Source organism: Sorex fumeus, unplaced genomic scaffold (genome assembly GCF_029834395.1).
Source record: "Sorex fumeus unplaced genomic scaffold, SorFum_2.1 ptg000076l, whole genome shotgun sequence".
NCBI lineage: Eukaryota > Metazoa > Chordata > Mammalia > Eulipotyphla > Soricidae > Sorex > Sorex fumeus.
The window spans coordinates 3,185,010-3,208,135 of NW_026606133.1; the positions used below are offsets into that span (position 1 = coordinate 3,185,010).

The window sequence follows — 23,126 nt, forward strand, 5'->3', positions numbered from 1 at the left end:
AAAGGGGTGTGTGTGTGTGTGTGTGTGTGTGTGTGTGTGTGTGTGTGTGTGTGTAAGGGGCAAGGAGTTGGCAGCTGGGGGCTTCCCAGAGAGTCTTAGTTATTTATTGGGCAGCCTGGGGATGACATTCCCCTGGATATAACATTCCCCTGGGGATGACAGCTTGTAGCAAAAGATCCCAGTTTCAGAAACAATCCCAGCTTACCGAAGCCTCTGTTTTTTTTTGGTCTGTTTGTTTTCTGTTGCCGCTTCCACAGTTACAATGAAGCACATCAATTTGTCCTTTGCCGCCTGTGGATTCCTGGGCATCTACCACTTGGGGGCAGCGTCTGCCCTTTGCAAGCACGGCAGCAAGCTGCTGAAGGACATGAAGGCCTTCGCGGGCGCCTCTGCGGGCTCCTTGGCGTTCACGGTCCTGCTGACAGCACCGCAGAAATTAGAGGTAATTCAGTAGAAACGAAGGCTGCTCCTGGCCTGGACATTCAGAAGGGAGGACAGAAACCTCCTCTTGCAGGAAAACAGGCCAGCAAACTCCCCCTCCCTCCCCCCATCCCCCAGGCTGAGCATCAGTCTCAGCCTCAGAGTGTTTGAATTACATGGCAGAAGCTCTGGATTCAGTTCCTGCCCACAGCCCCACAACCACACACACACACACACACACACACACACAGAAACACAATGATACACATAGGCACACAGACATAGATGTACGCACAGACACACACAGAAGTGCACAGAGATACAGACGCACATAGAAATACACAGAGACATATACACAGACTCGCACACAGACACATATGTAGAAATACACAATCACACACTAATATAGAGACACACATATGTACACACAGAGACAGACACAGCATATAGAAATGCACAGACACACACAAATACTTAGAAATACACAGAGACACAGACACACAGATTCACACAGACACATAGGAATACACTGACACACACAGACACAGAAATCGTTCCCATCCCTTTTCAGGGTGGCGAGGGCTTCAGGATGAGAGAGGAAGCAGCAGAAAAAAGTGCTAGATTAGACGTGAGATGTTTCCTGTTTTCCCCACGTCTGTGCCAGCCGGGGCCGGGATGGTTTCAGAACCCAGGGGGTGAGGGGTGGAGACTGAGGGTCGGAGATGCCTGCTTGCCCAGGCCCAGAGCAGGTGGCAGAGTCGGAAGTTGGGGTACAGCCAGATGGGGCAGGGGGAGGGTGCAGGGTGCAGGTGCTTTTCACAGAGAACGCGACTCTGCGTCCAGAACCCCACGCATCCGTCTGGACACCCCCCGCCCCGCAGGCAGTGACTCTTCATGATCTCTCAGGAATGTAAAGCGTTCATCTACACGTTTGCTGAAGAAATCCGCGGGCAGTCCCTCGGGGCCGTGAAGCCCAGCTACGACTTCGTGGCCCGACTCAGGTCAGTGGCCCCCACGGCCAGCCCTGCTCCGCCCCTCCCAGCCCACTTTCTGCCAGGGCCCTGCCTGGGCCGCCTGCGGGCCTGCGGGCATGCGGGGGGCTCACGCAGCACCCGTTTGTGCCCTGCAGGTGTGGGATGGAGTCCATCCTCCCCGCCAAAGCCCACCAGCTGGCCCACCGCCGACTGCACTTGTCCATCACCAACACCAGGACCAGGCAAAACTACTTGGTGTCCAGCTTCAGCTCCCAGGAGGACCTCATCAAGGTCGGCGGTGCCCGCACTGACTCCTGACGCCTCTGCCCAGCGCTCGGCCACCCTCCCTGTGCCCCGGCCTCACCCGGGTCATGTTGGCTCACTGTCCCCACGTGCGTGGGACACACCGTCCTGCTATAGCTCACTGTCCCCACGTGTGTGGTCTACACTAACCTGCTATAGCTCACTGTGCCCGCATGTGTGTATACGCCGTCCTGCTATAGCTTACTGTCCCCATGTGTGTGTATACACCATCCTGCGATAGCTCACTGTCCCCGTGTGCATAGTACACACAGTTCATGCACACACGGAGACATGCAGGCAAGGGCACGCATGGAGAGTTTGTCTGGGAAGAGCCGTGGGGAACGGGCTGAGATGAGTGGGGGCAGCAGACGCTTGGATGTGGCCTCGGGTGTCACCTACAGCTGCTCCTGTGCTCGAAGGCTGTGACCGCAGCTGTCCAAGGAAACGGACGCCCAGGAGAAATGAGTCCGTGACTTCCTAGGTTCCAGCATCACTCAGCACCCCTCAGGCCCAGGCTCCTTCTATTCTGGTGTCCCACCTTAGAGAAACACGTTTCCCCATCCTCTTCTTACCATCAGCTGTGGACTGGCAAACTGCAAAGGGAAAACCTGCCCAGCCATGCCAGATTCGTCCCTGCAGAGCAAAACTCAGAACGGAGGATGAGCCCCCGGAGGGACAGTCAGTGCGGCTCATCTGAGCTCAGGGCCAGTCGCTGAATTTCCTGGGTTTCCGGGGACGTCCATGGGTGGCTGGGAGCACGTCCAGCTGCTGGAGTGGCCTGCACAGTCTCTCCCCCCCCCCCGCCCCGGGCAGAGCTCTCGGCCACCACACCCCGCATTTCCTGGCCCCCCACCAGAAGCTCTTTGCTGCACCTGTGGCTCATTGGGCGAGCGAAGGGGAACACACAGCCAGTGTGCATCAACCACGGCCGTCTCGGGACCCCAGGGAGATGTTCCAAGGTGCTGCCAACTTGGCCCATGAGGTACCAGGGGCTCCAGATCTGCCAGTCCGCATAATATGAACAGGGCCCGGAGTGATGGTCCAGCGGGGTGGGCCTGTGCCTTGCACGAGGCACCCGGGTTCTATTCCCAGGGCCCCATAGCGTATGTCAAGTCCACCGGGAGTCACTCGAGCACCTCTTCGGGCAGGTGACATTGCAGTGCTCGCTTTTAGTCCAGTTCCTTTTGCCTCCGTCATGTGGCACGCCACCCTCCTGCTGCCAAATGCCAGCTCCCGCTGGCTGGCCTGAGGTCAGAGAGCGAGGGCATGTGCGGGCCCCGAGGCTCACCCGCCATCTCTTCTCTGCCCACCCAGGTGCTGCTGGCTAGCAGCTTTGTGCCCATCTACACTGGGCTGACACTGGTTAAGTACAAAGGGCAGGCAGGTGCTTCCCTGGCAAGGACTGGGAGGTCCCGACAGTGCTTGGCCTTGGAAAGTCATGCACAATAAGTATTTGCATGAGAAGTCAGCTAGCGGTATGCGGTTTCCTCCAGGAATAGTGTGGTTTTTGTTTGATCACTTGATCACTTGACTTCCCGTTAATCGTTGATTTGCTCGAGCGGGCGCCAGTAACGTCTCCATTTGTCCCTATCGTGTGCTAGTGTAGCCCAATGGTGTCTGTGAAGAGCCTCAAACCGATCGTTCAGGATCTTGATGAAGAAGTCTGACCATCTGGTAGGTGGGCGGCCACGCGGTCTTTTGACGTCCCGTGGAATCCAGTCAGTAATGGCTCTAGTCCAGTGGTCATCTCCAAATCTCATTACGTGTCCAGCCCATCTGATTTTTGATACCTTGGCAAACGAGAGAGCGTCCCTGATTCTTGATCTTCGATGGAGGGCGGAACTCTGGATTCTTTCCCTCATTTGAGTGAAACGTGAAATTCCAAGCATAGCTCTTTCAATTCCTCTTTGGGAGACTGGAATAGTGTTCTCATCCTGTTTGCGTAGGGCCCAGGTCTCTGAGGCGTATGTTAATGCAGGAAGAACAGTGGAATCAAAGAGATGTGCCCAGAGCCGGAGGTTCTTTGTCCTCTTAGCTATTTCTTCGATGCTTTTGAAGGCGTTCCAAGCAGCTCTCTTCTTCCTGCACAACTCAGGTGCCAGGTCATTTGGCATGTTGACTTCTTCACCTAGGTACACATAACTGTTGCATTCAGAGATTGTTGTTCCATTGAGAGTGAATGAAGCATCACGAACTTGACCATAAGCATTGATTCATTCAAATGCCTAACAACCCGAATCGGACGTTTACACTTGAATAGATGTGGCTCACTGCTGGCAGTTTCTATCTTTGTTATTTACTCACCAACATCCAATTATGATGAAGGAGAAAATGAGAAGTTCTACATGGAATTGGAGAAGTTCTATAAAGAAGACCACACCTTCTATAAGATCATTGTTGGTGATTTTATTGCCAAGATAGGACTGAGAAGATCAGCCGAAGAACTCCACATCGGGACCCATGGCCTAGAATGGAACGAACAGGGTGAGAGACTGTCTGAGTTCATCATGTCGACCAAGACCATCCATGGTAACTCACAGTTCCAGAAGGTCGAATCTAAACGTTGGACATGGGAGTCTCCCGTTGGATGGTTCCACAACGAAATAGACCACATTATATTCAATCAATGGTTTTCCCTGACTGATGTTGCTGTTGTCCCAAAATTCCAAACAGGATTGGACCACCGTCTCCTTCATGCAAAATTCTACTTTACAGAGTGGGGAGAAAGGGCTGCAAAGTTTAAGAAGAGAACTCCCAGAACGACCACCAACTAGAAGCTCTTTGGCACTAATGCTGCAACATGGGAGGATGACATTGTTGACAACATTGACGAGGAATACGATCAACTGGTTCAGCACCTCCATGATTGTGCGAGGAACGCCAAAAGAGAGATTGTCACAAAAAGACGACTGGCTTCAAAAACTCTTGAGCTTATTCGCCAACGTGGTTTGGCGCATGCCTCAGGCAACCGCAAGCAAACGTCCGAGTTCGCAAAGCAGTGCAGAAATGCGATCAAGGAAGACCTCAAACAGAGAAGAGCAGAAGTACTGGTAGATGCGGCAGAAGCCGGGAAAAGCATTTGTAATGCCTGCCTGTCCTTCGCCAATTACAAGACCAAGATGACTACCCTACGACGTCCTGATGAATCTATCACATCTTCCAGAAGGGCAATGGAGAAGATTATCCATGACTTCTACTCAGATCTCTTCGATAGCCATGTCCACCTGCCCACATACCAAATTCCACAGGATGGATATGTCGTTCCCAATGTTCTCCCCTCCAAAATATGACACGCCATTTCATTGGTAAAGAAACGAACAGCACCTGGCCCAGACAAGGTCAGACCTGAACACCTGAAGAACCTGCCGTCAGTACTCATCAATATGCTGGCTCGGCTCTTCACACGCTACCTGTCTGAATGCAAGTTTCCATCCCAGTGGAAAACCAGAAGGACTGTACTCTCTCTCTTTCTCTCCTTTATCCTCCCCCTCTATCTCTCTGTCTCTCTATGTCTGTCTCTATCTATCTCTCCCTCTTTCTCTCTTCCCTCCCTCCCCTTCCTTAAAACCTCCCAATATCGTCTATTTTTTCGCTTGAATGTTGTATCCTTCTGGAATCCCTTAGAGCAGAGAAGCCTGGGGGAGCTTGAGGATTTACTTCCTTTGCTGTAGAGCTGTGGCTGGCTGAAGCCTGAGCCCGTGTCCCCCAAGAAATTGGGTGCTGGGAGTAACTCCCATGCAGCAGCCAACAAGGAGACGTAGGTGTAGTCAGTGTCTGCCTATCGGGGCTGGCAGGATGTAAGGTGAGTGCCATGCAGGGGCTCATCGCAGACGTCACCAGTTGGAGTCTTCCCAGCTGGTCCCAGGGTGGAAGAGGCTGATGGGGAGAAAGTGGCAGGTCCCCTTCTCAAGGCTTCCGTCTCTCTTCTCCAATGGACATAAGTCACCTGGGCACCCCACGGGCATCATAATCATGGGATTCTGCATCCAGTTGGGTGGACACTGGCCTGGAGAGTGTGCACTCTGGCCAGCTGATACTTCGGCCAACCTCAAAGCCCACAGGAAGTTGCTGGGCCACAAATAAAGGATCTTGCTGAGCAGAGAAGATTCCAGCAAACTTGAGCAACATTGCGCGAGATCAAAAGCTCCTGGCTCAGGTCCAGGAGCTCCGTGGAGCAAAGAGGCTTCCAGATATTCCAAAGTGGTTGTCTTGGCAACTGATAAACCCGAGAGGGGCCGGCATCTTTGCACAGAACCGCTGAGCTCACCATGGCCAGGCCATGGTGTTGACACATTCATTTCATTTCATTTCATTTCATCATCCTGTTATTCGTCGATTGCCTCGAGCAGGCCCCAGTAACGTCTCTTTCATCCTAGCCCTGAGATTATATTCAAGGCTATTTAGGAGAATGAGACCCATCATTGTTACTGGTATTTGGCATATTTGGTACGCCACGGGGAGTTTGCCAGACTCTGCCCTGTGGGCAGGCTACATTCGATAGCCTGCAAGTTTGTCCAAAGTAGGAATAAGACAATAAGATGTCATAAAAAAAAAAGTTCTGTTAAGATGCTCTGCCAGTACCTTCATGTGTGCAGAGAGTGGTCTCAGCATGGTGGTGGCTGGTCCTGGAGGTCTTCGGCTGCCGTAGCCCTGGTCGGGGCGGGGAGGAAAGCTCAACCCGCTCCCCTCCAAGGGACTCCGGGAAGGAACACCCAGGCGCGGGGGCAGAGACTGTTCTCGTCCGGGATCTGGATTTTATAGTCTCTGAGTCTTGGCCGCTGATGGGATTACACGGCGCCAGGGGGCCAGGTGGTGGGTGTGACCCCCGCCTACTGGAATTTGGAGGATCTGGGTGGAAGATGCTCGACTTCAATTCGAGTAGGCTTGGAGGTCTCGGCCCCGGAACCCGCGTGGCTTTGTCCCTCTGCCAGTACCTTCATGTGTGCGGAGAGTGGTCTCAGCATGGTGGTGGCTGGTCCTGGAGGTCTTCGGCTGCCATATCAACAGAAAAAAATCCAGAAGATTCAAAGCAGAAGGGGAGAAAACGGGTGAAGAGTTAAATGTTAATGCTGACATTGAAAAACAAAATCCCTGAAATAAAATTGCATTCCACGTTATTAACATGCCATGCACCATTAATCCTGTGGAATGCACAGGAAAACCTGCTTTCCCCCAACCCCTGCCCCCAGGTGAGAACTGACCTTGCATCCGTGGCAGCGAGTGAGCGTGCAGGAAAGACTTCATCTTTCTTGTGCTATGCTCAGTGGGCACTGCTGAGGTAAAGGGGCAGGAATACATGGTAAGAAATAATGACTCTTCAAGTGCAGTCTCCCCACCTTCTCCAGATGGAATCCCAGTGATCATGAGCTTCTACAAGCAAGGCTCCGGTATGTGGGTGTCAGGACTAACTCTCCAAACCACATGGCAGCACTGGAACCAGGCAATTTCATCCCGCCTTCCTGTCTGCTCCCGATGTCAGGAATCAGGCCCCCAACCTGCCTCCAGGAACCATCTTGCCGCACATAGTAGTGATGATCCCAGAGGAAATCACAGCACTGGAGATTTCTCCAGACCCAATACCAAGCTGACTTCACCGGGATGCCCCGGATGGAGCAGGTGCAGTCTCCCGCCTTCTCCAGGTGGAATCCCGGTGACTATGAGCACGCATACAAGCAATACTCTGGTATGCAGGTGTCGGGACTAATTCTCCAAACCGAATTGGAATAGCTCCCTACAGCGATGTCTCTGGAACCAACCATTTATAATTTAGAATCTCAGAAGCACACAGCCACTTATGCAGCCACATGATCTTTCATGATACATAAAATGAGCAAGGGAAAATAAATGATCTAGGACACACCAATGACTCTCAGACCCAAGCAACTTGCTGCAGAGATGGCTCTGGACTTTGCTACTGCAGAGTGTTTTGCCGGGCCACTCTAGTTGGGGGCAGGTGCCGTCCCTCCACCTGTCCTCTAGGAACCCCGGCAGACACCATCTTCTAGAACACAGTGAAAACCTCCAGGTATGGGTGGCGGTGGCAGGAAACGCCAGGCCTCATGGGATCGGAGAGGAGTAGGTCCTTCTCCTTCTCCCCACACAGCCACCATCTACTTAAGCTCCCACACAGCCATGATCCAGAGACACACAAATGAATCTTGGACCTGAGCAACTTGCTGCAGCGATCCTCCAAAACCTAATTATTAAAACTTTGGAACTGCAAGAACAGCTGCACGGCATTATATTGTATCCATAGCAAGCAATACAAAACTCATTGTCTAGCATTATATTTTTGGAAAGAATGAGTGGTGCTGGAACTGGACGCAAATATCGAAGTTAACCAAAGTAGATAAAGACATTATTGGGCAAATTGTCTGCCACACAGGAAGCGGTAGGTGGTGAATGTGGGGGGGGGGGTTGTCGGGGAGATACCAGGGACTTTGGTGGTGGAAAACGTGCTCTCTTTTTTTTTATATTAGAGAACCAGCAAGAGGTGCATTTGTAGACTTACAAACTTTCATGCTTGGGTTTCAGTTATACAATGATAAAGTACCCATCCCTTCACCAGTGCCCATTGTCCACTACCAATGATCCTAGTTGCCCTCCCATCTCAACCGCCCCGCCTTTGTGGCAGGGCATTCCCTTTTGCTCTTTCTTTCCTTTAGGTTTTTGTGGTTTGCAATAGAGGTATTGAATGGCCATCATGTTCAGTCTATAGTCTACTTTCAGCACGCATTTCGCATCCTGAGCGAATCCTCCAAACATCCTTTACTTGGTGTTCCCTTCTTTATCTGAGCTGCCTTTTCCTCCCAGCATGTGCTGCCAGCTTCCAAGCCACGGAGCAGACCTCCTGGTACTTATCTCAACTATTCTTGAGTATTCGTCTCCCATTCTGTGACTTTATATTCCCCAGATAAGTGCACACTTTCTATGTCTGTCCCTCTCTTTGTGGCTCTTTTCACTTAGCATGATACTTTCCATGTAGAACCACTTGTATGTAAATTTCATGACTTCATCTTTTCTAACAGTTAACCAGTATTCCATTGTGTAGATATGCCTAAGTTTCTTTAACCAGTCATCTGTTCTCAGGGACTCAGATTTTTTTTCCAAATTTTGGCTATTGTGAACAGTGCAGCAATGAACATACAAGTGCAGATGTCATTTCAACTGTACTTTTTTTCCTCTCTGGGATATATTCCCAGGAGTGGTACTGCTGGGTCAAATGGGAGCTCAATTTCTAATTTTTTGAGAAGCGTCCATATTGTTTTCCAAAAGGGCTGAACCAATTGACATTCCCACCAGCAGTGAAGGAGGGTCCCTTTCTCGCCACATCTGCACCAACTCCAGTGCTTTTGTTCTTTTGGATGTGGGCCAGTCTCTGTGGTGTGAGATGATATCAATCATACAATCATCAAACACCCATCCTTTCAAGAGTGCACATTGAAGCTAATGGTATCTTCAAAGATGACATGCCACTGGCCGAGCAAGTGAAAACAGAGATAGACAAATGGGACTATCTTGAAACTAAGAAGCTTCTGCACCTCAAAAGAAACAGTGACCAAAATACAAAAATGTGTGCTCTTGAAAAGATGGGTGTTTGATGATTGTATGATTGAAGCACAAACATGAAAGCTTTGTTACTATACCTCACGGCGAATCAATAAAGAAAAAAGAAGAGTTGGGGAAGAGGGCAGCTGGGTTAGAAAAAGAACCTCTATGACAAGGATAATTGGAGGAATCTCTCGGGATGGGAGATGTGTGCTGAAAGGGTTTGGTAAAGGACAAAACGTGATGTCTCTTTTGCAAATCATAATGCACAAATGGGGGGGGGGGTTGGAGACAGACATACAGACAGAGACAGAGACAGACAGAGAGACAGAGAAGAAGAGTGCCTGCCATAGAGGCAGGCTGGGGCAGAGAGGGGGTGGCAGGAGGGAAGCTGGGGACACTGGTGAAGGGACGGGTGTTGTAGCATTGTATGACTGAAACCCGATCGTGAACAGCTTTGTAACTGTATTTCATGGTGATTCAATAAAGCAATAAGAAAAAATAAAACACAATGACGTTGGGCCTGGAGTCAACATCCAGTGGGGAGAACACTTGCTGTGCGTGTGGCTGCTCTGGGTTTGATCCCTGGCACCCAGCAGGTTCCCTCAAGCCTCGCCCATGAGTGTAGAGCCAGGAGTAAACCCTGAACACCACCGGGTGTGGCCTCCAACAAAACTGGCGTGTTGGGGCCAAGAGGGACGGTGCAGGGCCTAAGACAGACGCCCTGCCACGGCTGCCTCCCTGATTCAGTCTCAGGATTCTCGTGGTCCCTGAGCATCACAGCGACTCTGTTCCACACTTTAATGCCAGGGCTGGTATAACCTCTTGGCTCCCACGGGAGTATGGAACGCAAATCACAGCACTGGCGTCAAGTGCTCAGGACAGACACAGCTGCAAAGCCGGCAGCAAGAGACACTCTCTGCTCCCGCCAAATCCCAAGCCACACCCAGACGTCCCTTAGCCCCCCTGAAGCACAAGAGCCCCACCAGCCGTGACATAGCTGTGGTGCGTGGGACCTTCTGTGCTTCGCCACAAATGCCTGAGTGTGCCCCAAGGTGTAGGATAACACTCTTTTGTCCTTCCTCAGGTAGCTTAGGTTTGTCAGGTCACACCCATCTAAGGACACTGAACTTGTATTGTAAGCAATGTCCTTTCTGTGTGGACACAGGAAGACAGTTAATATTATGCTTTGTAACTTGGGAGTTGATTGACTCCGAATAATATTTACTCCTGGGCATCTGATTTCTTGACTCAGTTGCCCTTAATTCCCAGCACCCCAAAAGCAGGGTCCCGACGAGGGACTGAATGGACCCAGGGCAAGCAGTGAGCTACCCCGGCATCGAAATGGGCCAGGCCAAAGAGTCACGATACTATAAGTTGAGGGCATGATCATGAACAAATGCTGTCATGATCCAAAAGTAAGTAACGACAAGGCTAGGACCCTGCTGGAGCTAGGAAGATTAACCTGGCCTGAGGACTGCAGAATACGGAATGTATAGTGAGATGTTCTCAGGAAGAACCAAACTAAATTTATATCTCTTACTGTGCTCATACAGAATGACATTGCTAGAAATATTAGAAGTAGATTAATTACAACTATTTAAGTAAATTACTAACTGAGGGAAGACCACACCCTTGTTGGGATCCCACCCTTGAGCGGATCTCCTAGTAATCTGAAGTAATCTCTGTAGATGAGATTTTATCCTTGAGTTAATCTCCTGGAGGAGTGGTCTTACCTCTCTTTGTTGATTCGTCAGTATTCAACCCACCTTTATGTCACCGCCTTATGTGACTGCTATATAAACTAAGACGTAAGCTCGGAGAAGGGAGAGAGTCAGAAGCGAGAGAGCTTGGGCTCCAGAGATCCAGAGTCAGAGCCAGAAGGAGAGAGGTTCCAAGATTGGGGCCCAGGAGAGAAGGAGGCAGAGAAAGACAGGAGTGAAAAGGATCGGAATAAACTACTATTATTATAGACCGGCCTGGCCCTCGTTTCTTCTTCCGTCTGCCCTTGGCAACAGCTGTTCTGATCCAGACCACACACAGCGGCTCAAGAGCACCAAACGCGGGCAGTGAGACAGTGCCATCCAGTGAGCCCGTAAACACACAACCTTCAGCGTGATAAGATTTTACACCAAGGGACGCTGAGAAGTGAAGTCCTGTGGGCTGGTTGCTGCCGCCCGGTGCAGGTGTGTCCGGAAGAGCTGAGCCCTGCCATGTCCAGCCGCAGGCTCCTTTCCAGAGGGACGGCGGGTACAACCGAGTTGCCGTGTTCCCTGCCCGGACGCAGCCCGTGCCTTGGCCAGTGCCATGTGTGCCTGCTCCCGGGACAGGGCATTGTGGGCCACAGTGTGCTGCTTGCCGCTGTCTGGGCAAAGGTGTGCCTCTCCAAGGATGCTTCTCTGGGTGCCAGAGAGCAGCTGCTGAGGCCGGCCTGTGCAGAGCCATGCAGAACTGAGCCGGAGAGGAGTTCCCAGTGCCTGTGCCTTAACATTATGCTGGCGTGCGCGCCTCCTCATAATGTTCTCCATTACCAGTTGGAAAACAAAAGTTCTAAGGGGTATGGTCATCTTTTTGTCTCAGAGTGACAAAGAAACAAAACAGGGAAACAAACACGGAGTGTGTGGGACGGAGAGCAGAGGGTGGGTGGAGAAGAGGGCAGGTCTAGGAGCTTGCCTGCAAAGAGTGCAAATGCACCGGCCAGTCCCTGATGGCCATGGCCCCTGGAAAGCCATCTGCATGAGTGGAGGCTCGAGCCACGAAAGTGCAGCCACGCAACCTCATGCAATATTTCCGAGATGTGGAGGTACGCAGTTAATTAGCCTGCAAAGTTGTGTGCCTCTCTCAAAAGATTCTAGCAAGGGATTATTTCTGCGCCCAGAGCGGAAGAGAATAGAGGCGGCCACGCTGGCCCGCAATGGGAATTCCGCAGACACCGTGCTCAGTGAACCAGAGAAAGCGAATTTAAAGAAGCATTTAGGGTTTCAGGATGCCAGCCCTGGCAAGGACCTTTTTGTGGAAGGATTTAGGAGGGGAAGGGTGAGCCTCAGTGAAGGCATTATTTCCTGATACTTAATTACTTAATCACTTAACTTCCCGTTAGTCGTCGATTTGCTCGAGCGGGCGCCAGTAACGTCTCCATTTGTCCCTGTCGCGTGCTAGTGTAGCCCAATGGCATCTCTTCGCTCCAGGAACATGAAGGGCCTCAAACCGATCGTTCATGATCTTGACGAAGAAGTCTGACCATCTGGTAGGTGGGTGGTCACGCGGTCTTTTGACATCCCGTGGAATCCAATCAGTAACAGCTCTAGTCCAACGGTCGTCTTTAAATCTCATTACGTGACCAGCCCATCTTATTTTCGACACCTTGGCAAATGAGACAGCGTCCCTGATCCTTGATCGTCGACGGATGTCAGAACTCCGGATTCGTTCTCTCATTTGAGTGAAACGTGATATTCCAAGCATAGCTCTTTCTATTCTTCTTTGGGAGACCTGAATAGCATTCTCATCCTGTTTGCGTAGGGCCCAGGTCTCTGAGGCATATGTTAATGCAGGAAGAACAGTGGAATCAAAGAGATGTGCCCGGAGCCGGAGGTTCTTCGTCCTCTTAGCTATTTCTTCGACGTTCTTGAAGGCGTTCCAAGCTGCTCTCTTCCTCCTGCGCAGCTCGGGTGCCAGATCATTTGTCATGTTGACCTCTCGACCTAGGTACACATAGCTGTTGCATTCGGAGATGGTTGTTCCATTGAGAGCGAATGGGGCGTCAGGAACAAGGCTGTTTCTCATAAACATTGTCTTCGTGAGATTCAGCTATAGTCCTACCTTTCCACACTCATGGTCAAAGTCGGCCAGCATTTGTGCCGCTTGGCTGATGTTTGGTGTTATTAAAACAATGTCATCAGCAAAGCGGAGGTGGTGTAGTTGCCGACCATCTATCTTCACTCCCATTCCTTCCCATTCCAGTCGTCGCATGATGTTCTCGAGGGTGGCACTGAAGAGTTTCGGTGAAATGGTATCACCCTGCCGCACCCCTCTCTTGACATCAATGATCACTTCTTTGTAGAATGGTGAGATCCTGGTAGTGAATCCACAATAGAGCTCACGGAGGATCCTGATGTATTGGGCTTGAATGCCCTGATTGGCGAGGGCTTCAATGACCGCTTCCGTCTCAACAGAATCAAAGGCCTTCTTTAAATCAATGAACGTTAAACAGAGCGGCATCTTGAACTCCCGAGAAACCTCAATGAGCTTGGTTATTGTGTGGATATGGTCGATGGTGCTGAATCCTTTGCGGAACCCTGCTTGCTCGCATGGTTGTCCTTCATCTAGTGTTCTGCCAATCCTATTTAGGATGACTCGAGTGAACAACTTGTAGATGACAGACAATAGGCAGATCGGGCGATAGTTGCCAATGTCATGGATGTCTCCCTTCTTGAACAGTAGTACGGTCCTGCTGGTTTTCCATTGGGACGGAACCTTGCATTCAGACAGGTAGCGAGTGAAGAGCCGAGCCAGTGTATTGATGAGTACTGACGGCAGGTTCTTCAGGTGTTCAGGTCTGACCTTGTCTGGGCCGGGTGCTATTGAAATTCATTCATTTCCTGATACAAAAAGGGAAAATGTACATACCGTTGGTTGTATGCATGCTGAAAGTAGACTAAGGACCAAACATAATAGCCTCTTAGTACATGTATTGCAAAACATAACACCCAAAGGAAGAGAGAGAGTGGGAGGAAATGTGCCTGCCACAGAGGCAGGGGTTAGGAAGGGGTGGGGGTGGCAGGAGGGATACTGGGATCATTAGGGGTGGAAAATGGGAACTAGTGGAGGGATGAGTACTCGACCATTGTATGACTGAGACGTAATCATGAAAGTTTGTAAGTCTGTACCTATATCTCAGTGATTCGATTAAAAAAATGAAAAAGATGCTCTCAACACCTAAGAGAATAACAACTGTAATGGAACATAGAAATGAATCAGAAAAAAATGGCAAAACTCTGTGCACTGTGCACGCAGGTCCAGGGGGCCAGGGGAGAGAGAAAGGGAGAGAGATGGAGAGGGAGAGGGAAAGTGGGGGGCAGTGCCTGCCACAGAGGCAGAGTAGGGGGTGGCAGGGAGGAGGGAAACTGGGGACACGGAAATGTGCCCTGGTGGAGGGACGGGAGTTGGAACACTGTATGACTGAAACCCAATCATGAACAGCTTTGTAAGGGTCCATCTCACAGTGATTCAATTTAAAAAGATTTTAAAAACAAAATTATGTTGTTTAGGGCTGAGAATGAAAGTCCAAGGGGTAAGAGGTGTCCTAGACATCCCCTCTAAATTCCCGAATTTTGTACCCAAGCATTGCCAGGGGAGATGTCTGAGCAGTGCTAAGCAAGCCTAGGCACAGTCGCTTGTGGCCCTCGAGCCCTGTCATAAAAGCAGGTGACATGTTCACACTGCATTACTGTTTTCACAGGTTCTCCATTGGGAACCAGCTCACCATTTGAATGTCTGGTGTGTGTAAACTGGACCTACGCAAGTCAACCGTGCAAACAGTTGGGTCATGACTAACCATTATTTAAGATATCCATGTTTGTCCAAATGATACCCACACTGTCCTCCTTTCATACTAGGGACAACAATAACAGCGTGGGCTGACCTTGTTGCCAATAAATACAAATAGGGTCAACTCGTATTATTTGACGGGAGGGACCCCAACTGGATACAAACAAAACTCCCAGGCCCATGCGGTGCACCCTTCAGCAGCATCTCAGGCCTGGAGTCCCTGCCTGGTCCCCACCTCCCCCGATGCACCCCGAGTCTCCATTGCGCCCCATTCCCATTGGGCCTCACCCAGACCCCGACCTCCGAGCAGGTGGGGCGCTCTGGGGAGGCTCGATTCTGCGGGACCCTGCGCCCGGGCGCTCCATGGACGTACCCAAGCCCATGCGCCCTCCGCTCTGTGCGCCTGACGGTCCCATGCGCACACATGGGGGGATGCAGGGAGGTTCCACCACACGGGACCCCCAAACCCTGAGTTCTGAGGCCACGCGCCGCATCACTAAGGGTATCCTGGAAAGAACGCTGGTTCCTAGGGACACGCCACACTGGCACAATCCTGCTGGGATGCGAGTCGCCAGCACGGGAGGTGAATTCCCATAACACACCAGGCCCAGTTTGGTGCCCAGCGCCTGGTGCTGCCTGATGTGTGTTTTGCCTTGGACCCGCCCACCACCCACCCGCAGCTTGATCACCCCCTTTCCAACCCCTCTGCCCACGGTGAGTGCCCGCGAGGGGGTGGCAGAGACCTGCTACAGCAGGGTGGGGACCCCAGGATACAGGGAGGGGGACCAGGGGTCAGGGAAACGGGCGAGCTGGAGGGAGGGAGGCCCAAGGGGGGTGTGGCAGCCCAGGGGAGGGGGCGTGGCAGCCCAAGGATGGAAAGAGGGGGACCCTAAACCATATCAGGACCCAGAGAGATCCCTTTATGCTGCGGTCCCCTAAGTATCTCCGCCCAAACCCTGCCCCAAATCCTAAGAGGGAATCCAAGGACCCTACTTCGAGGACTAGTGTCTTAAATACACGCATACCTTGGGCGCACCCCGCATTGCTCGGAGGATGTCCAAGAGTGCGCAGAGGTGGCCGCAGAGCGCCAGGGCACAAAATTCTGAGTTGGGGGTGTGGGTAGGGGCGAAGGCCCGGCACGTGCAGGACCAATGGGCTGAAGCCTGACCCGGTACTGGGCGCGTGAGGCTACCGGGGAGGTTTGAATTCTGCCAGAAGCCGCGCCCCAGCACGCCCGGGCACTCCTTGGACGCACCCAAGCCCACGTGGCCTCCGCTCTGTGCTCCCGATGTTCCCATACGCGCATATGGCGGGGGTGGGGGTGGAGGCACAGGGAGGTTCCAACATGCGGGACCCCCAAACCCCGAGTTCTGAAGCCACGGGCCATGTCACTAAGAGTATCCCGGAAGGAACGCTGGTTCCTAGGGATGCGCCCTACCAGCACACTCCCGCTGGGACGCTGGTTGCCAACATGGGACATGAATTCCCATGACAGACCAGGCCCAGCTTGGTGCCCAGCGCCTGGGCCTGCCCACTGACTGTTCCGCAACAGACCCGCACCCGCCCACAGCTCGATCACCCCCTTTGCGAACCTTCCGCCCACGGTGAGTGCCCAACGGAGGGACAGAGACCTGGGGCTGCGTGGATGGGGGACCAGGGATCAGGGAAACGGGGCCAGCCCGAGGGAGGTAGACCCCAGGGGAGGGGGTGTTGCAGCCCCTGGACAGAAGGGGGGACCCCAAGGGAGGAGGGTGGGGGGCCACAAGGGAGGGGAATGGGGAGCCCCTAGGAAAATGATAGGAATTCCCAGGGAGATTGGGGAACAGCTTAGGGAGAAGGTTGAGAGTCCCCAGGGAGGAGTGCGGGGAGCACCTAGGGAGGAGGGTGAAAGTCACTAGGGAGGAAGATGGGAGTCCCCAAGAAGGAGGGCTGGGAGTTGCTAGGGAGGAGGGTGGGAGACCTGAGGGAGGAGGGAGAGGATCCCCTATAGGAGGGTGGGAGTCCCCAGAGGGGAGGTTGGGAGTCCAGATGGAGGTGTCCAGGGAGCCCCTAGGGAGGAGGGAGGGAATCCCCAGGGAGGAGGGTGAGAGACCAGAGGGAGGACTCCAAGGAGTCCCTAGGTAGGAGAGTGGGAGTCTCGAGGGAGAAGGGAGGGAACGCCCAGGGTAGGAAGGTGGGAGTCCCGAGGGGAGAGTCCAAGGAGCACCTAGGAAGGAGGGTGAGAGTCCGAGAGAGGAGGGAGTGGAGCCCCTAGTTAGGAGGTTGGGAGTCCAGAGGGAAGACGCCAAGGAGTTCCTAGGGAAGAGGGTGGGAGTCCAGAGGGAAGACTCCAAGGAGTCCCTAGGGTGGAGGGTGGGAATCCAAGAGGGGAGTAGAGAAGCCCCTAGGGAGGAGGGTGGGAGTCACCAGGGAGGAGGCTGGGAGTTGCGAGGGAGGACGGTGGGAGACCTGAGGGAGGAGGGAGGAGATCCCCTAGAGAAGGGTGGGAGTCCCCAGAGAGAAGGTTGGGAGTCCAGATGCAGGTGTCCAGGGAGCCCATAGGGAGGAGGGTGGGAGTCCCCAGGGAGGAGGGTGGGAAATCCCAAGGGAGGAGCCCAAGGTGTGAGCACAGTGGGAGGAGTTCAGGGAGCCCGTAGGGAGGAGGATGGGAGTCCCCAGATAGGAGGTGTCATCTGGGCTGACAGCACTTGACTTGCATGGCCTGAACTTGCTCCCGGGCTCCAGAGATGGGCCCCCAGACACACCAGGAGGGACCCCTGAGGCAGACCTGGAGTCAGCCCTGGGCACCATGGGGCGTAGCCCCAAAGCCGACCGAACAAAATGGTTTTTGTGTGACCCCTGGGGACCCCAAAGGTGGAGGAAAGGCCCCACTGGCAGAGAGGGGGTGTGCGTCTCTGGGCTGCCAGGGTCTGAGTGTGGCCTGTGATCTGCAGAGCCCTGACCCGGGATGATGCAGAGACCGTCAAACATGTGGTTCCACCAGGACCTGGGGATGCCGCGACCAGCCCAGGCGCCATGCACACGGGGCTACTGTGGGCACAGCTCTCCGGGGAAGCCTCTGCGGGGGGCCCCGCCAGACCACTCTCCGGCCCATGGAGGTGGCTCTAGGATCTGTAGGTGCAGGGAAGGACCAACCGAATGAACACAAGACACAAGAGACAGAATGCAGTTCAGAAGAGAGAAAAAGGGACAAACTTTATTGGGGGCAATCAGGGTATATATCCATTAGTGAGGCAGCTACACAAAAGGTCGTGCCCATATATGGTTAGGAAGGTTTGTTTTCACATATCACGCATAAAGTTTATGCGTATCTTGTACCAGACACTAGGTAGTTACACAAAGGGCCATGTCCATATGATTTATAAAATTTACATGCATCACGTACCAGACACGAGATAGTTACTTCTTGTTATTACTGACAGCCATGACAGATGTTCTCTCAGGATAACCATACATCAAGATAACCATACATAGCACTGGCTTTGCCTGCCTCGGGGTCGTAGGTCAAGATGGCCATACATAGCACAGGCTGTGCCTGCCTCGGGGTCGTAGGTCAAGATGACCATACCTAGCACAGGCACTTAGGCCTTGGTCAGTTAAAGGGCCAGCTTCCCACAAGCCTCAGCCCCATGCTCCTTATCCCTACAACCCGGGGCCTTATCTCCACGGCCCACCAACTTACTACCCACGGCCGGGGCCCAGTGGCCAGCCCATGGGGGCCTATGGGCAGGGGCCTGTCTCCCATAGCCAGGTAGGCCCGCGCTCTGGCCAGGGCCACTATGGCCAGCGGGCTCGCCCCCAGGGCCCACAGTTAGTCCCCTCTGACCAGCACGGATGCCCCATTCGCCAGAAGGAGGACTGGGGTGAGGCAGTGGTCTACTGTCCACAGAAAGCCCCCTGCTTCCAGAGGGGCAGGCATCACTGTCAGGCCCTGCTAGGCCAGAAGACCCCTCATGGCCAGGTGGTGACCCCCGCCCCAGCCCAGAAGGGGGCCCCAGCGCCCCAGAAGGAGGCCCCTCCGCCTCAGCCCCCAGCGGCAGTGCCCGCCCCAGCTGAACCCGCAGTCATAGGGTGGCCACAAGCCCCTGACGATGGCCAGGTTGTGTCCACCAAGGACACGCAGGCCTGTCTTAGTGACGTGGAATCGATGGAAGTAGTGTCCTGCGGGAGCAGCATTCAGTCCATGGATGCGGAATCCCAAGGGGAACCGCTCAGCGACATGGACGCTGAATCCCAAGGGGAACCACTCAGCGACATGGAGGTGGATCCACCCAGTGTCCCTGTGACCCAGCCACGTGCTGTGGTGGCTGCACCCCAGGGTCAGACGAACCATGTACAGGCTGCAGGGACATCACAGCAGCCCTCGAAGAGGAAGTGGAACAACCTTATGAAGCTGCAAAGCCCACAGAGTAAGAGACACCAGCCGGGCGGGTGCCCCTGTGCCTGCCATGCAGTTCCCAATGGCGCCGCAGCCTGTGCCCCCCAGTGTGCCAGGGCCAAGTGGCACCCAGGGTGCTCCTATTCCCGTGGCAGCCTTTTAATTCATACCTCCGCGGCAGCCCGTGCCCACCAATGTACCGGGTTCAAGTGGCACCCAGGGTGCCCCTGTGCTTGCCATGCAGTTCCAATCAGCATTGTAGCCTGTTCTCCCCAATGTGCCACGTCCAAGTGGCACCCAGGGTGCCCCTGTGCCTGCCATGCAGTTCCAATCGGTGCTGCAGCCTGTGCCCCCCAATGTGCCAGGGCCAAGTGGCACCCAGGGAGTCCCTGTGCCCATGCCAGCATTTCAATTCATAGCTCCTCGGCAGCTCGTGCCCCCAATGTGCCTGGGCCAAGTGGCACCCAGGGTGCTCATGTGCCTGTGCCAGCCTTTCAGTCTGCGCTGCCATGGCAGCTCGGGCCTCCCAATATGACAGGGCCAAGTGGCCCCCAGGGTGGGCCTGTGTCTGTGCCAGCCTTCCCATTTGCACCCCCAAGGCAGTTCGTGCCTCCCAAGGCACCAGGGCCACGCGGTACCCAGGGGGCACCTGTGCCTGCACCCGCCACCCAGATCCCACAGGTGCCGCAACCTGTGGCCCCCTATGTGCCCACACCCCAGCAGGGCTTGAAAAGTGCCACCCAGCAGGGGTGGTACCAGCGGCCACTTGTGGCTCCTGCTACTCTGAAGCAGCCTGTGCCTGCAGCCCAGCAGGGCTCAGCCAGTGGTGCCACCCGGCTGATATGGTACCAGCAGCCACTTGTGGCTGCCCCCAACCAGGTCCCACCTGCGTGGCAGCCTGTGGCCCCGTATGTGCTCGCACCCCCGCAGGGCTCAACAAGGAGTGCCACCCAACATGCATTGTACCAGCAGCCACTTATCAGTCATGCCAACCAGGTCCCACCTGCATGGCACCGCATGCCCCCTATGTGTCCGCACCCCAGCAGGGCCTGAGCAGTAGTGCCAAGGGGCGAGTGTGGCACCAGGGGGCACAAGTCAGTCGCGCCAACCAGGTCCCACCTGCATGGCAGCGTGTGCCCCCACATGTGACCACATCCCAGCAGGGCTCGAGCGGCGGTGCCACCCACCTCGCATGGCACCTGCGATCTCTTGTTGCCCCCTGTGGGCAGCAAGGTCAGGGTGCTCCAGCCCGGAAGTTTAGGCGCTAGGGGGAGCAGGGCTCAGGGGCTGTTGCCTCATGGGGCCCTTCTGGCCTGAGGCCTCACAGTCAGACACCCCTACTCAGACAACTTGGGGACCCCCAGTCTGAAAGGTTTCTCAGCACCTCCCATTACCATCCATATTGTTCCAGAAATGTCTCCCCATGACCACCTGGTACCCATCCCTGCTGCCCACCATGGACATGTGCTTTGCCAGACACCATCTGGGCACCCACCCTTCCCTCCCGACCCACCTCCCCACCGTCCCAGAATTTTCTCCCCTGAGTATCATGACTGAACATTGGTCTACACTGTCACCAGAAGGGTACCGGGACTATCCTCATCATAAGGTCAATAGCTGATGATGCTCAGTTACCTTAGATCAACTCCTCAGTGTATGAGTCACTCCATGAAGTATGTTCTCCTATAGTTTAACTTAGAAAATATGATAGCATAATGTTCTATAATAAAGTTGTTGCAACCTGCGTGGCGCTTGCACTGTGCTTTTCTCTCCGAGCAGGTGAGCGGGCATCACCCCGTTGGGGTGTGGTAGGGCAGGGAGGAGCCGGGTGCTCTGCAGTGCTCCCCATGCTGAGCGCTGAGATGCTCAGCACGGCTCCCCTCTCCACCACGCTGAGGGCCCTTGCCCATCGGTGGGACACTTAGCTCCACTCAGCCCTGCCCCAGGCCATGCCCTTCCCCCATCTGAAGCACCACTGTGCCCTCCAGACAAGCAGCCGAACGGTTGAAGACCAGGAAAAGAGATGGGGCGGGGGGCTCAGCGGGGGCACCCGCATGGCAGAGACAGCCCTGGGCTCGCTCCTCGTGAGGTCAAACTCCAAACACCTCTAACACTGGGACTGAGACATCGGGGCATGGGGCCAGAGCCCGAGGACAGTGGGCGGGCATTGGCCTGGCACAAGGCCCACCCGGGTTCCAACTGCGGCATCCTGTACCTGCCCCCAGTCCCCTGGAGTAACTCCCGAGAGCAGTCAGAGGTGACCCTGAGCAGCACCGGGGCTGGTGCCAAGCTTGAAAATATTTCGATCAACTCATAGGGGAGGGCTGGGAGGGATCAGTAGCTGTTTTAAAGCCTCTAGGCTGCAGGCAGCGGACCCCAGGGCTGCCTGCTTCTCTCTGAGGACTGCACAGATTATTGCCCGTTGGTCAGCAGCCCCCACTGCAGGGGCCGGGGGCTGGAGTCGGGGTGGAGAAATCAAACCCCAGGCGCTGGGAGGGACTGAAGGGGGTGACTGTGAGCGCCGCACAGCCACAGCTCATCCTGACCCCAATGTAACCTGAGCGACACCTGCAGACGGGACACTCGCCTCCTCCTGATGCAGTCTGCTCCTCTGGGACAAGCAGCCAGTGGGCCACGGTCCTGCCCTCCGGAACCCAGGCAGGGACACGACTCTGAGGTGGGGTCACACGGGAAGGGACATGGGCTCAGACATTGAGTTACACAGGCAGGAACACAGCACTCGGAGGAGGGGTCGCACAGGGAGGAACACTGCACTCTGAGGTGTGGTCACACATCCAGCTAAAGTGGGTTCACACAGGCAGAGACACAGGACTATGAGGTGGGGTCACAGAGGCAGTGGGGTCACACAGAAAGGGACACAGGTCTCTGAGGTGGAGTCACAAAGGCAGGAATATGGGCTCTACCAAGGGGTCACACAATTAGGGACATGGGGCTCTGAGGTGGAATCACACAGGCAGAGACATGGGCTCTGTCATGTGGTCACACAAACAGGGACACAGAGTTCTGAGGTGGGGATCGCACAGGCAGGAAGACAGGACTCTGAGGTGGGGTCACATAGAGACACAGCTCTGAAGTAGGATCACACAAGTAGAGACACAGGACTCAGGTGGAGTTACAGAGGCAGGAACAAGGGCTATGAGGTGGGGTAACACAAACAGGAGCACAGAACTGTGAGGTGGGGTCACACAGGTAGGGACACGGATGCTGAGGTTAGGTCACAGAAGAGGTGAGTTACTTAAGCTGGGACATGGGATCGTGCGGTGGGGACCTTTGGATAGGGCAGAATGGTTCATGAGGCCTTGCAACGAACTGGAAAGGTCTTCTCTAGGGTCACACAAGTAGAAACAAGGGCACTGAGGTGGGTCACACAAGCAGGGACAGGTATCTGAGGTGGGTCTCATGGACAGAGATGGAGTTCTCTGTGGAGTCACGCAGGCAGAGAAGAGGCTGTGAGGTGGCGTCACACAGGTAGAGACCAGCAGCTGTGAAGAAGCTCTGAAGAGGCTGGGACAGGAAGCTCTGAGCAAAGGTCACACAGGGAGGACAGGGTCTTTCCGCTGAGGTCACACAGGGACCAAAGGGGCTGTGAGCTGAGGTCACAGAGGGAGGGATGGGGCTGTGGGGTGAGGACACACGGGGCTCTGTGGTGAATCAAACGATGAGGAAAAGGGGTCCCTGACTTGAGATCATAAACAGATATAAGGTCCCTGAGGTGACGTCATGATGGCCAGAACCTGGGCTCCTTGAAGAGAGTCCCACAGGCAGGGATAGGGTCGTCGAGGTGAGTCACACAGACAGGTACAGAGCACCTGAGGAGAGGTCACATAGGCAGGTATGGGGTCCCTGAGGTGGGGTCACACAGGCAGTATAGAGATCCCTGAGGTGAGGTCACACAAGCAGGTACAGAGCTCCTGAGGAGAGGTCACACAGACAGG

General features: G+C 54.2%; 1 protein-coding gene across 1 annotated transcript in view; it reads left to right on the forward strand.

Moving 5' to 3' along the window:
- Nucleotides 1-262: 262 nt before the first annotated feature.
- Nucleotides 263-23,126, forward strand: part of LOC130038513 (patatin-like phospholipase domain-containing protein 4) — a 45,111-nt gene continuing 22,247 nt past the window's right edge. The window contains exons 1-4 of the mRNA XM_056130333.1: nucleotides 263-442; nucleotides 1,327-1,421; nucleotides 1,550-1,685; nucleotides 3,012-3,077. Coding sequence (XP_055986308.1) covers nucleotides 263-442; nucleotides 1,327-1,421; nucleotides 1,550-1,685; nucleotides 3,012-3,077 — 477 coding nt within the window. The remainder of the gene's footprint in view (nucleotides 443-1,326; nucleotides 1,422-1,549; nucleotides 1,686-3,011; nucleotides 3,078-23,126) is intronic.